The sequence below is a fragment of the Eptesicus fuscus genome, chromosome 15, assembly GCF_027574615.1.
Source record: "Eptesicus fuscus isolate TK198812 chromosome 15, DD_ASM_mEF_20220401, whole genome shotgun sequence".
Taxonomy (NCBI): domain Eukaryota; kingdom Metazoa; phylum Chordata; class Mammalia; order Chiroptera; family Vespertilionidae; genus Eptesicus; species Eptesicus fuscus.
The window spans coordinates 52,556,038-52,571,940 of NC_072487.1; the positions used below are offsets into that span (position 1 = coordinate 52,556,038).

At 40.4% G+C, this 15,903-nt stretch overlaps 1 protein-coding gene across 2 annotated transcripts in view; it reads right to left on the bottom strand.

Annotated features, from left to right (window-relative positions):
* Positions 1 to 15,903, bottom strand: part of XPA (XPA, DNA damage recognition and repair factor) — a 28,709-nt gene that overhangs the window by 7,266 nt on the left and 5,540 nt on the right. For both annotated transcript variants that reach the window (XM_028145972.2, XM_008141874.3), the window contains exons 4-5: positions 14,721 to 14,886; positions 12,406 to 12,523 (exon numbers count right to left, since the gene is read on the bottom strand). In XM_028145972.2, coding sequence (XP_028001773.1) covers positions 12,406 to 12,523; positions 14,721 to 14,886 — 284 coding nt within the window. The remainder of the gene's footprint in view (positions 1 to 12,405; positions 12,524 to 14,720; positions 14,887 to 15,903) is intronic.

The following is a 15,903-nucleotide window of genomic DNA, read 5'->3' on the forward strand; positions in this document are numbered from 1 at the left end:
ATATATACAAAAGCCTAAGCGACCGTCCAACCGGTAGCTATGACAGGCACTGACCACCAAGGGGCAGATGCTCAACACAGGAGCTGCTGAGCCGTGTGACTTGGCAGCTACAGTACTCAGGTGACGCACCCAGAACCAGAAAGGAGGGAGCCTGATTCCAGGGTGCATCACCTGAGAACCACCCTCTCGCAATCCGGGGCCCCTCGGGGGCTGTCAGAGAGTCGGTTTCAGCCCGATTCCCACAGGCCAGGCTGAGGGACCCCACCGGTGCACAAATCCATGCACCAGGCCTCTAGCCCATTGGCTCCCCACTTCAGGTCTGGCTCCCCACCAAACCTCTAGCCCATTGCAGAGGTGGTGGGTCTGGCCCTTATAGAAACTTTTCAACTCGATTGATTAGCTAAATGATGAGACGTGCAGGACCTATTGGCTGTGGCCCCGACGTCTGGCGCCCACGCCAGCCCATCCGCTTAACACCAATTTCCAGTGGAGGTAGCAAATTTTCCCATTACCACTCTGAGCTGGGAAATCGGCCGCAGCTTACCTCCTTCCAGGCAGACAGTAAGGAGCACCAGTGGGCAACCTCTGGGGAGGGAAGAAGGCGAAGGAGCAGCTCAGGTGGGAAGAAGGAGGTTCCCGCTGCCACAGGACTCCGCCTGGGCGGAAGGGCCTGGGCGGGAGCCTGACATTGAGCAGAGTCCTGCCCTAGGCCGACTAGATTCCAGGCTAAGTAAATCCTGTTTGCTAAATAATTGCATTTTGCAGCCAAATGCCCACAAGTCATCAGTCACTGCCAAACTTAGGGTAAAGTGAGACAGATACAGAGAGAAAGTGACATAATATTGGGAGAAAAGAGGGAGCCCGATTCCAGGGTACGTCATCCGAGAACTTCCCTCTTGCAATCCGGGACCCCTCGGGGGATGTCGGAGAGCAGGTTTCGGCCCAATCCTCGCAGGCCAGGCCAAGGGATGCCACTGGTGCACGAATCCATGCACTGGGCCTCTAGTAAGTTATATATAACCAATAGAGGCCCGTTGCACGAAGATTCATGCAAGAATAGGCCTTCCTTTCCCAGGCTTTGCTCCCGGCAGCCCAGGAGCCTGCAAGTCTTCGCTCCCGGACAGAGCACCACTCCTGTAGCTCCCACCACCCACCCCCCCCCCCCCCCCGCCGCCACCATAGCAGGCATCCCACCCTGACTGGCCGCTCCGCACCTGCATATGCAAATTAACTCGCCATCTTTGTTGGGTTAATTTGCATATTTGCTCTTGATTGGCTGTGGGCATAGCAGAGGTATGGTCAATTTACATGTTTGTCTATTATTAGGTAAGATAGGCCCAAAATGTAAAATGTCCACAAACTTAGAAGGGGCCCCAAATGAAATTTAATCACCCACTTCTTTTGGGGGAGAGGGAGGGAGGAAATGAATAGTAACAAAGAGTGAAAATTAATTTTCTTTTTTGTTTTAAGAAGGCTAACTTCTACCAGTTCTAAATAAAAGAAAGCTGAGTATAACTCTAAAGAAAAGCCTTCTCTGCCTTATTTGTGTAAAGAAACCATGTTCTGTGTATTTACACCAATGAAAGTTCCCATCCAATATCAAGGCCAACATATACTGCCTTTTTTGAAATCCACTTAAGCTGAGTAGCAGCGATGCCTCCTTGAATCTGAGATCTATAACAATTTGAATTTGCTGGCAAAATTCTTGTCTTTCACTTTCTCTATATTTACATATACCTTATACTATTTATACTTTTAATTTTCTTTTGTAGCAAGATTAATTCTTTCTCAAACTACTGAAGTAGATCATATTCTAAAAGCAGGTAATTAATCTCTTACCTTTCCATAAAGAAGTAAACTTTGGGTCAGCTTCTTTGTGAATCAGAATCAGAAGACCAAGAGGGAACCAGGTCCCAATTTCTTTTCAACTAAAAGCTGTTAGACTTGCTTCTATTCCTCGCTGTTCAGAGACTTCTGAGCAAACTGCATAGTAAGCTCCTTGTTTCCAATCTATAGTGTGTGCTCCACTGTCAGCCCTTTGTGGCCTAGTCAGGAGGGCAGGAACAGAAATATCCACCAACCTCTAAAGCAACTCAACAAGAAGCCATAATTAAAGAAGGTATCACACTGACCAGTGCACATAAAATACCATAAGACAATGGAGTTATGTCGTACAACAAGAGAACTTAGGTTTCCATATGCAAAAGAAACAGAACATTCTTAGGATTTGCAGGGACTTGTAACCACAGGGAAAAATTTCCTCAAAAGACATGCTTTGAGAGGGTCGAAGATGAGGGCTGGCAGGGTGGCAGTGAGGGAGAGAGTGTGAGACAGTGAGGGAGTGAAAGGGGAATGTGTGGACGTGGGATGTGGTGTGTGTGTGTGTGAGAGTGAGTGAAGAACAGTTAGATCCTGCAAGACTTTCAGGGGCTGGTGGACCAGGCTCTCTTACACGGGAGCCCCCGCTACCACTGCAAGCACTCCCGGGTGGCCAGCACTGGCACAGAAACCATGCCATCTTGAAGGACAGAGCTGCTGTGACTAGGAGCCCAGTCTCACCATCACCCAGACTGGCCTCAGACATAAACCGAGACCCTACAGCCACTCTGGACAAAGACCACAGCTGCAGACCCATGGACACTATGACTCCAGCCATCCCGGCCTCAGGCTCCTGTGAGCCCTGAAGTGCATTCACCTCCCGCCTACCTGCCACGGCGGCACAGGTCCCACGGTGGCACAGGTCCCACACATCCCAAGACAGCCCTTGATTGCCGATGTTCACAACTCCTGCCGACCAGCAGCAGCCACGCCTCCCCAGCCCCGAGCCGGCCCCTGACTGTTGGCATGCACGCAGCTCCAACCGACCTGCAGCGTCCATGCCCCCCAGAACCCCCAAGCTCAGCGATGACTTTCGGGTGCAAAACGTCCCGCCAAGCCCACCACTACAGCTCAGGCCCTGTACAACTCAACGCCTGGACCCTCCAGTGATAGCAAAAATGGGGAGACAAGCAACCCCAAAGGAATGAAAGGGGGGGGGGGGCAAAAAAAGGGACTAAATGAAACAGGCATGAAATATATCAGAAAAAGAATTCAGAGTAATGGTCATACAATTCATAAACCAGATGGACGAGAAAATCAACAACCTATGTAAGAATCAAAAGGAAATCAAAAGTGATACAGCCGAAACCGGTTTGGCTCAGTGGATAGAGCATCAGCCTGCGGACTGAAAGGTCCCAGGTTTGATTCCAGTCAAGGGCATGTGCTTTGGTTGTGGGCACATTCCCAGTGTGGGGTGTGCAGAGGCAGCTGATTGATGTTTCTCTCTCATTGATGTTTCTAACTCTCTATCTCTCTCCCTTCCTCTCTGTAAAAAAATCAATAAAATATATATTTTTTTAAAAAGTGATACAGCAACAATAAGAAACACAATGGAAGGTTTTAACAGTAGACTAAGAGAAGCAGAGGACCGAATTAGTGAGCTAGAAGATAGGGCAGGGAAACAAGCCCAATCTGAACAGCAATTGGAGAAAGTAATTAAAAAGCAGGAGGAGAGCCTAAGTGAGCTTTGGGACAACATGAAATGCAGTAACATACGTATAAGAGGGGTTCCAGAAAGACAAGAAGAGCAACAAGGATTAGAGAACCTATCTGTAGAAATAATGACAGAAAACTTCCCTGATTTGAGGAAGAAAAAAGTTACACAAGCACAGAAAGTCCCAAACAAGATGAACCCAAAAAGACCCACCCCAAAACATGTTGTAATTACAATGGCAAAAGATAAAGAGTGAATCTTAAAGGCTACAAGAAAAAGACAGAGAGTTACCTACAAAGGATATCCCATTACATTACCAAATGATTTCTCAACAGAAACACATCAGGACAGAAGGGAATGGAATGAAGTATACAAAGAAATGCAAAACAAGGGCCTGAATCCAAGAATACTCTATCCAGCAAGGCTATTTATTCAAAATTGAAGGGGAAATCAGGAGCTTCGCAGACAAAAAAAAAGGTAAGTAAGTTTATCACTACTAAGCCAGCAATGCAAGAAATGCTAAAGGGATTGTTGTAAAAAGAATAAAAAGGGAAGAAGGAAAACAGGCATAAAGAATAAAAATGACTACGAACAAGTACCTATCAATAATAACCTTAAACGTAAGTCGACTAAATGCTCCAATCAAAAGACAAAGAGTGGCTGAATGGATAAGAAAACAGGACCCATATATATGCTGTCTACAAGAGACCCACCTCAGAACAAGGGACTCACACAGACTGAAAGTGAAGGGATGGAAAAATATTTTTCAGGCAAATGAAAATGAAGAAAAACCTGGGATAGCAATACTTATATCTGACAAAAGAGACCTCAAAGTGAAGGCCATAACAAGAGACAAGGAAGGTCACTTCTTAATACTAAAAGGGATCAATACAACAAGAGGATATAACTCTGGTAAATATGTATGCACCTAATGCAGGAGCACCCAAATACATAAAAAAAGAACTTCTGGAAGACTTCAAGGGAGAGATTGACAGCAATACAATCTATAGTAGGGTACTTCAATACCCCATTGACATCACTGGATAAATCCTCTAGACAAAAAGTCAGCAAAGAAAAAGTAATCATAAACAACTCACTAGATCAGATGGACTTAATCGACATCTTCAGAACATTTCACTCCAAAGCTACAGAATATACATTATTCTCAAGTGCACATGGGGCATTTTCAAAGAGAGACCACATATTGGGACACAGGCAAAGTTTCTTCAAATTCAAGAAGACTGAAATCATATCAAGCATCTTCTCAGATCATAATGGCAAATTATTAGAAATAAACTATAATAAAAACAATCACAAACAGTCAAACACTTGGAGGCTAAATAGCATGTTATTAAACAATGATTGGGTTACCAAAGAGATCAAAGAAGAAATAACAAGCATCCTGGTAACAAACGACCATGAAAACACAACAATCCAAAATCTATGGGACACAGTGAAAACAGTCCTGAGAGGGAAGTTCATAGTATTACAAGCCTACCTCAAAAAAAAAAAACCCACAGAAAACTGGTAAGAAATGATCTAACTCTACAACTTAAAGAATTAGAAAGAGAACAACAAGAAAAGCCCAGAGTGACCAGAAGGAAGGAAATAATAAAGATCAGAGCAGAAATAAATGACATAGAGACCCAAAAAAAAAAAGAAAAGAAAAATACAAAAGATCAATGAAACCAAGAGCTGATTTTTTGAAAGTATTAACAAGATTGAACCCCACTCTTTCTCCACCATCGAGGTGCATGCGTTCTCTTCTCCTTCACCATGTCTTCCCAAAAGACTTTCAGGATCAAGAGGTTCCTGGCCAAGAAACAAAAGAAGAATCGGCCCATTCCCAATGGATTCGGATAAAAACTGGTAATAAAAGCAGGTACAACTCGAAGAGGAGACACTGAAGAAGAACCAAACTGGACCTAAGAGAAATCACACATGAGAGATGACTCACATATTTATGCTGTATTCAGGTTGCCTATACCTTTAAATTATTGAAAAGATGCTACTGTCTGGACAGTTGGGGCATTTTCATTGGAAAATTAATAGACTTGTGATTTTGCTCTGATTTTGATTTTTTTTTCTAAAATAGTAGATTGGTTCAGTAATAAATGTGTGAATCCTTAAAAAAAAAAAAAGGATTGATGAACCCCTAGCTAGGCTCACCAAGAAGCAAAGAGAGATGACCCAAATAAACAAGATCAGAAATGAAAGAGGCGAAATAACAACAGACCCCAAAGAAATACAAAGGATTGTAAAAAAAAATACTATGAACAACTCTATTCTAACAAACTGGTCAACCTAGAAGAAATGGACATACTACTAGAAAAATACAACCTTCTAAAACTCAATCAGGAAGAATAAAAAAATCTGAATAAGCTGATAACTATGGAGGAAATTGCAGCAGTAATCAAAAAACTTCCAGCAAACAAAAGCCCTGGGCCAGACAGCTTCACAGGGGAGCTTTACCAAACATTCAAAGAAGAACTAAAACCTCTCCTCCTAAGGCTATTCCAAAAAATTCAAGAGGAAGGAACACTTCCAAGCTCTTTCTATAAAGCCAGCATTACCCTAATCCCAAAACCAGATAAAGACACTACAAAGAAAGAGAATTATAGGCCAATATCCCCCATGAATATAGATGCCAAAATCCTCAACAAAATTCTAGCAAATCGGATCAAGCATTACATTATAAAGATAATACACCATGGCCATGTGGGATTTATTCCAGAGATGCAAGAATGGTACAATATCCGCAAATCAATAAATGTGATACATAACATAAACAAATTAAGGGATGGTTTTTATCCCTTAATTTGTTTATGTGATGTATCAAGTTTATTGATTTGCGGATATTGTACCATCCTTGCATCTCTGGAATAAATCATATCAATTGATGCAGAAAAAGCATTTGACAAAATCCAACACCCTTGGGGAAACCAAGATGGCGGCATAGGTAAACACCTAAACTGCTGCCTTGCACAATTTCAAAACTACAACTAAAAGACAAAATGTCTATCACCCAGAACCATGGGAAAGCTGGCTGAGTGGAAGTTCTACAACTAGAAGGAAAGAGAAAAGAGCATTGAGACGTGCACAAGTGCTGAAAAGCTGAGGTACGGAGGCACGCGAATCGGGCTGGAGGCGGGTGACTGGATGCCCTGCTTTTTTTAACCCGAAGGGAGACAAGCTCCCGATTACACTGAACACCAGTTTCTGGGGAGACGTTGGGGACCCAAACTCCTACGGGGAGAAGCTGTCTGCCATCAGGTCAGAAAATGAGGGTGGCTTTCTTGCAGAGGTACATGCAGCAATCATTGTTTACTATGCTGGGGCACAAGACGCGGGGATGGGGAAACTCGGAGACACAGAGACGGCTGACTGGCAGCCATCGATGTTTGCCATGCCCTAGCCTAGTGACTCCCTGAGACCCCGCCCCACCCAATCTACAAACCCACCCAAGCTCCATGCAGCAGCTTTTGCATATAAATGGCCTGCCCTATCGCAGCTTAAACTAACAAATTGCAGCTCTGGTCAGACAGCTCCAAAACCTCCAAACCCCAAGCAAAGAGGAGAAAACTGTAGTTCTCGCTGTAGCTCCTGCTGAGTGGCCTCAGACAGTAGCTGAACTGCACCCCATTGGAGATCCAGAAGCTAGTGTATCTAGTGGTCAGTGTGAGACGACACCAGATTTCAACTCCTTACATCCATAAGTGACACATTCAAGAGGCAGACTCAGTGAGCACCAAAGCCCCACTGAAACAAGTCCTGCCCCATAAGCGTGTCTCCAGCACAGCAGTTCTTCCATTATAGACACAGCGGGTCCTCACAGCCAATTGGCCTGGAGGTCAATTCCTCCCAGTGTACCAACAGCAATCAAGGCTTAACTACACCAAGACTTTGCACTCAGCCCACAAAGGGGTGCACCAAGAGTGTCCACCTCATGTGATAGGGGAGGCTGAACCACTGGGCCCTATAGGTCTCCTACCACAGAAAACCACTCCATCAACACAGGGAAGCAGCAAAATGTGGAGACAAAGAAACATGTCACGAATGAAAGAAATGCAGCAATCTTGAGAAAGAAGAACAAAGTTGAAGCGATCACAATACCAGATATTACGCTGTATTACAAAGCCACTGTTCTCAAAAAACGTCTGGTATTGGCACAAGAACAGACATATAGACCAATGAAAAGAACAGAGAACCGAGAAATAGACCCAAGCCATTATGCTCAATTAATATTTGACAAAGGAGGCAAGAGCATACAATGGAGTCAAAACAGTCTCTTCAATAAATGGTGTTGGGAAAATTGGTCAGATACATGCAAAAAAATGAAACTAGACCACCAACTTACACCATACACAAAAATAAACTCAAAATGGATAAAGGACTTAAACATAAGATGGGAAACCATAAAAATCTTAGAAGAATCCATAGACAGCAAAATATCAGATATATGTCGTAGCAATATCTTTACCGACACAGCTCCGAGGGCAATGGAAACTAAGGAGAAAATAAACAAATGGGACTGTATCAAAATAAAAAGCTTCTGTACAGCAAAAGAAACCATCAACAAAACAACAAGAAAGCCCACTGCATGGGAGAACATATTTGCCAATATTATATCCAATAAGGGCCTAAGCTCCAAAATTTATAGAGAACTCATACAACTTAAAAAAAAAGATAAACAATCTAATAAAAATATGGGCAAAGGCCTTATATAGACACCTTTCAAAAGTGGACATACAGAAGGCCAAGAGGAATATGAAAACATGCTCTAAGTCGCTAATCATCCGAGAGATGCAAATCAAAACAATGAGGTACCATCTCACACCTGTCAGAATGGCTATCATCAACAAATCAACAAATGACAAGTGCTGGCGACGATGCGGAGAAAAAGGAACCCTGGTGCACTGCTGGTGGGAATGCAGACTGGTGCAGCCACTGTGGAGAACAGTATGGAGTTTCCTCAAAAAATTAAAAATGGAACTCCCATTTGACCCAGTAATCCCACTTCTAGGAATATATCCCAAGAAACCAATGATAAATATCACATGATCTCACTCATTTGTGGAATATAATGAACAACAAAAACTGATGAACAAAAATAGATACAGAGACAGAGAAGCATCAAACAGACCATCAAACTTCAGTGGGAAGATGGGGGGAGGTAAGAGATCAACCAAAGGACTTGTATGCATGCATATAAGCATAACCAATAAACACAGACACTAGGGGGGTGAGGGCATGTGCTGGGGGTGGGGTGGATGGGGGAGGTCAATAGGGGAAAAAGAACACATATGTAATACTACTAGTATATGTAATACTTTAAACAATAAAAATAAATAAAGTCAGACAGAAAAAAAGTCAAGAACCACATGATATCACTAATACGATATAAAAACAGAAAGCAACAAATGAACAAACAAGAAAAACAAAAACTCATACACAGACCACAGTATGGTGGTTACCAGAGGGAAGGGGGTTGGGAGGGTAGTAAAAGGTAAAGGGGATCAAATATGGTGACAGAAGATGTGACTTTTGGTGGTAAACACACATTGCAATATACAGATGATGTATCAAAAATTCTCTAATTTAAAAGTCTTAAAGTAATCATAAATGTTAACATCGGGTAAAATATAATAGCCCATGAACCAAGATTATGAATCATTAGTTTCTTTGTAATACATCACGTTTCACTTTGTCATTTGACAAAATGGACAATAAACACCTGTCAGGCTGTAATGCTGAAAACAAAACAAAAAGACATGCTTCACCCAAACAAGAAATGAATTAAAGAAACCAGCCTTAAGAAACCTCTTCAAGGATGAGGAAAATCCATAGCAGTCTGGTGATTAATAGCAACTTAACATGGTGAGAAAAAGAGTCCATTATATGCGAGTTTACTTTAAAAAAAACACAACTATAAAAATTGGGTAAATCTCAAAAGAAATATTCTATCCATACCAATATTTAAATTACATTACCTTAAAACTTTTTATAGAAAAAAAGATCAAACCAATGCCATAATATTTTATTAGTCAAATTATAAAAATTTAGTCAACTTTGGGTGACATCTTGACCAAACTACAGAAGTAGTATCTAAGAAAAACATTACAGACAGAAGAAAAACATTACAGATAGCACTCCTTTTCAAAATACTCCGTCTCTTTGCAGGTACAAATTTCTAATTCCTTTATCCATATATTACTGTCTGCACTAAAATACCATCAGGAAAGGGGTTTGAAGAGGCAGCAGAAGGAAGAATTGAGATGATTCAGGTAACTGGGATTAACAAAAACCCTAGACTAATATGTAATTAGTTTATAAACATGCCCCCTCTTTCATATCCCTCAAGATGCCTTTTGTTACTTTATCCTTCTAGGCTCTCCTTGATGTCGAAGAGAGAAAGGGCTAGGGTAGGACATCGAAAAGGTCAAAGATGTCATTCCAAATCCTCTCAATTAGTCTTTGCAGGTATTTTTGAAGGCTGTGGTATAGCAGGGACTAATCTGGGAAGATTCGTCTGTGAAATGCTCTTATACGGCATAGTTTGCTATAGGAAATCTCTCTCAAAGCCATAAAAGTATGCTTACCTTACCCTCTGATTCTGGAATTGATTTGTTGTTGTTGTTGTTAACCCTCACCCAAGAATATTTTTCCATTAATTTTTAAAGAGAGTGGAAGGGACAGGGAGAGACAGAGAGAAACATCGATGTAGGAGAGACACATCAATTGGTTGCCTCTTGCACTCATCGCAACCAGAAGCGGGGATCAAGCCTGCAACCAAGGTACGTGTCCTTGACTGGAATCGGACCCTTCAGTCCACAGGCTGATGCTCTATCCACTGAGCCAAACCAACTAGGGCCAAATTGATATTTTAAGTTAACTGTAATCTATATAAAGATGTATATAAGGATGTTTATAATGCAGTTATTTGTTCCGATAAAGTTATGATAAACTTCACAAATGTCAACAGTGCTTCCATTTTTCATTAAAAAAACATTTCTAAGGTGTCTATGAATTGAAAAGAACTGGAAAAACAGACACTGAAATGTTACTAATTGCCTCAGGGTAGCAGAATTATGGGATAGTTCTTTGTAGTTTTCTAACTTTTCTGCACTGAAATGAATTACTCCCGTAATGAAAATGAGGGAAATGCCCTCACGATAAGAAACAAGGCAGCTTACATTCAGCTTTTATTCTTGGCTTTTAAGATACCTGAGCAACCTTCATTCACCCTGCAAAACCTAAATTCTAAAAACATAAGCAAAATTATTTTTTATGGCTAAGAGATTAATTTCATATGAATCAATATAATATATGTATAACCCTGTATACACATAAAATATATGCTATCTATATACACTTTACACCCTATGGTTCTTACAAATATTGTATGAAGAACATTTATGCCTGCTTTTTAAGATATTTTAGGGATTCTGTGATACAGCAAAAAGTGCTCTTTGTTCTCTTATAGCAACCTATGCTCACCATTATCAGAGTACTTATCACACTCTACTATGATTTTAAGTTTGCTGGTCTTTTTCTTCTGACAACTGTGACTCCAGCATTTATATCAGCACAGTGCCTAGAACACAGCTGACACGTTAATTATTAGATACACTGATGGATGGAGGGAGGGATGAAGACTTATGCACATATGCATACACAGATGGATGCATGAACAAATAAATAAGAGATAAATGGACAACAGAACGGATAGTCACATGGACAGACTGATGTATGGACAGAGAAATTAATGTGCCAATGCAGACTTTCAGTCATAAAAGCCTGGTTCCAACACTCATAATTATGTAACAGGTCATTCTACCTTTCTAAGTTTTTTATTCATATGCTAGTGACCCAGTGCACGGATTCGTGCACATTGAAAGAAAATTAATTAGAAGGTGGCCAGCGGGGTGGGACTGGGCAAGATGGGCCAGACACGCCCTGGAGCCAACCTCCTGCAGTCCCTCCCTGGCATCTGTGGAGTGAGCAGGGTCCCTCAGCAGTTGGGGTCCCTCGGCCTGGCCTGCAGGTATCAGGCCAAACCGGCTCTCTGACATCCCCCGAGGGGTCACGGAGTGCAAGAGGGCACTCTGCAAAGTTGCTGTCGCACAGGGTGTGGAACGCAAATGCAAGTGTGCAGTAAACCAGATTTGGGGCTGACAGTGCCCCAGCAACAACATAACCCACGGCCGAAGGTGGAATCGCACGGCCCCACAAGGAATCAGGCTCCCTCCTCTCTGGTTTCGGGGTGCATCAGCCGAGAACCGTCGCTGCCAAGTCACTACAGCTCGGCAACTCCTGTATTGAGCATCTGCCCCCTGGCGGTCAGTGCATGTCATAGCGACTGGTCGGACAGGCAGAGGGACACTTAGCATATTAGCCTTTTATATATATAGATTATATATATATATATAGATAGATAGATAGATAGATAGATAGATAAAATAAAAGGGATTAAACTAGCTGATATTAGGTTCCTTCTAGCTGCCAAATTAGATAAGACTTAACCAAGATTTTTTCATTTTCAGCAATTAAGAGGCTTGCTAATCAATATATTTGCTTTTAATAACTCTTTTGACTTATAAAGACTGAACTGTTGCCAAATCTTTGACCAGGGATACAACCCTGATCTTATATAAAAACATGATTCACATTAAAATGAGGGTTTACATGCTTTTTAGAATTGCAATATTGTGAGGCTTGGACTCAGAGTGTCAAACACCAACCTCCTGAGAGCATATTTTAAGACTTTTTTCTTCAATGTACGTATGACATATTAGTATTCCAAACGACTGGTGACATTACATCTTTAAACAGGAAAAAACATAGTCCTTTAGGATATAAATATACCCACTTACCTTTTACTTTTTTATCAAACTTCTTCTGTTTCATTTTCTCTCGGTTTTTCTGTCGAACTTCCTTCGCTTCTTCTAATGCTTCCTGACTACCCCAAACTTCAAGAGCCCTCTTCACAATCTATAATACAGAATTCATATTTAAATTAGTTGTGATTCAGAGTTATAAATTATAGTTATAATTATTAAATCCACAGGCACCGAAGAATGATCTAACTCAAGTACAATTTTATAAATATTTATTTGAAATTTTAAATATTGATAAGAAACAACTCTATTAATACCTCTATCTAAACCTATGAGACCCTCAGGAAATGTATGCTAACCTTGATTATAAATAGGAAAGTTATCCTCTGACTGTAACTGTTTCTCTGACTCACTCAGCTTTTCCATTTGAATCAACATAAGGACATATAAATCAGGGGTCTGATGAGTTTTAATAAGCTCACCCCCCAAAATTTATTTATCAATTAGTCACATCAGATCTAAGTAGGAGGTAACCTCCAAAAATCTCCCACCACAGGAAATCAATCACTACCACTCTTCTCCTGAATCAATAATAGTTTCCATCACTTGACTAACTTCTGATCTTTAGAATATGCATTTTTTTAAAATCTATGGTAGCTGAATGACCTAAAAAGTCTTTATTCTACTCTTAGTACTTTAGATTATGTAGCTTTACTCTTTATAAAATTTATTCATATTTAGGAGAATAATATATACACTGAGAATTATGCTCAGGATATCTCTCACAATATGTTAAGGCCATGGTCGGCAAACTGCGGCTCACGAGCCACATATGGCTCTTTGGCCCCTAGATTGTGGCTCTTCCACAAAATACCATGGCCTGGGCGAGTCTATTTTGAAGAAGTAGCGTTAGAAGAAGTTTAAGTTTAAAAAATTTGGCTCTCAAAAGAAATTTCAATCATTGTACTGCTGATATTTGGCTCTGTTGACTAATGAGTTTGCTGACCACTGTGTTAAGGGGACCAAAATATCAATCAATGTAGCCAAACTCAAATTTCTTCTTAACATAAAAAACGTGATATACTCTTATTTCAAACTTTCTAAAACATCTCATTTTTCACAATTAATCCTCTAAAAATGTTGTATCACCAACGTGCTAACTGTACTTTAACAATTCTGAGTCAAAAGTGGTTCAGGCCCGGCCGGCATGGCTTAGTGGTTGAACCCTATGAACCAAGAGGTCAGGGTTCGATTCCCTGTCAGGGCACATGCCTGGGTTGCGAGCTCGATCCCCAGTAGGGGCCGTGCAGGACGCAGCCAATTGATGATTCTCTCATCATTGATGTTTCTCTCTCTCCCTCTCCCTTCCTCTCTCTGATATCAATAAAAATATATATTTTTTAAAAAGTGGTTCAGAACAATTGGACACTCAATGTAAAGAAATTTAGGATACCTTAATAAAGCTGTTGTACTTGCATTTTCCTTTTTATGTACACACAAGCATGATATATAGCAAAAATGAATAATAAGTGTAATGGCACTATTTCAGTAAGTATAAAATAAAAACACCAAGTGATAAGGAAGCACTGTCAGTTTAATGAGCACTTTTCCATTTCTGATAGTACATAAAATAATAGTAAATCTTCTAATCGATAGTTGTCTTATGTTCAATGAAATTCCGTGTATGTTTGGTTTTACATGTGGCTTAATTTTATTTAAAGATACTAGGATTTTCTAGTATATTTTAATTCAAATTGCTCTGAATTAATGCCTCAAAAAGAATACTACAGTATTTGTACCATTCTGGGATACATACAAGAGGCTGCTTGTGACCCGAGGCACCCAGCCTGGGCACTATCGCAGCCCCAGGAACTAAGAGTATTCACTATCTTGGCACACCTGTAACACAATGGCAGCAAGAGGAGTTGAGAAAATCTGCTCTGGAACATACTACAGTTACATGGACACCTCACAGCGTTTCAGATGAGTATTTCCCAAATAGAGTTAGATTTTAGACATCTGTAAAATTGCTGAATTTTTTTAAAAAAAGACTTTCGGGTCAGAGGGCAGCAGGAATGCAGGGTCTGCCTCTCACTCCAAGCTTTTTTAGTTTCCCAACTGTACTCCTAACATTACTCAATGATAATACATTTGCTCCAAAGTGCTGCACCAAAAAGCAAAATAAGAAAACATGCTATTGTCATTATGAGTAACTGTGATTCATATGCAAAGCAAAATGCAAAGGATCTTTTTAATTCTAAAAGCAAAAACTAAACTAATTAGAACTAGTTGCTTGTTAAAACTTCACCTGTCCCAGGGAATAAAATGACTGAATATAACTCATTACAGACCTGTAATTTTAAGTAGAGTTTCATATCACCCCATTGTGAATGACGAGGATTCTTCTTCACAATAAATTTAAGAGGTGGTTCTCTTTTTTCTAAATCACAGTCTTTCAGAAGGTATTCTTGTTTTGCTTCTGTTTTAGTTATAAGTTTGTGTTTATCATCAGCATCTCTGAAAACAAATTAAGTCCATTATATAAGTTAGTTATTTAATATAAACTACGTTTTCAAAGAGCCTAACAACCTAAGGGTATGCATACCAAAAGGAACATATACTTTTTCCTGCAGCTCTCATGGTCAAATTGGCAGCACAAAAATTCTAACAGAAAAAAATGCTTTATCCTTTACATATTCTGAGAAGCTATATTAGCAACAAATCCATATTATTGAAAATGTTAAGAATTCCTTTTCTACTTAAAGTCCCTCTTTTCCACAGATTTTTAAATAACTCATTAGAGTATAGCAAATATAAATGAGAACTAAGACTCAATAAATAAGAAAATATAAATTAAAGCATAAAGTCAGGATGGACAGGCAATAAGGAAAATAAATATGCAAGGTCCACCTGCCCCAACACAGTTAAGTGTCCAGTTGGCTCTGAGCTTTTTAAAGTCAAGGCAAAAATGGAGACAGTCAATTACATAGTTCTTCTCATTCATTTGTTCCCTATCTACATGCCAGGTATTGTCTGAGGCATGAGGAATACAGCAAAGAATAAAATAAAGCCTTGTTTTCATGAAGTTTACATCCCAGTAAAGGAAAAGACAGTCAACAAGCAAACACAGTGACAGATAAAAGTGCTATGAAGGAATATAAGAGGGTAAAGAAAGGATTTTCAGATAGAATGGGTATCAGAGAAAGTCTGATAGGGGACTCTGAGGAGAGCCCTTAAGAAGGCAGAACATTCTGAATAGCCAGAGAAAGAACATTCCTAGCAGAGAGAAGAGCAAACACAAAGGCTCCAAGACAAGAGTTTGCTTAGCAACTGGAGCTCACAGCAAGATGGCCACTGTGGCTAGAAAGCTTAAAGTGGGTGATGGTGAGCAGTGATGAGTGATAAAATCAGAGATAGGCAGCGACCTCCTAAGCAATGATGAAGACAATTTTATTCCAAATGGATAAGGAACCATTAAAGAGTTTTGAGCCCTGGCCAGTTTTGCTCAGTAATTAAGAGTATAGGCCTCCCGAT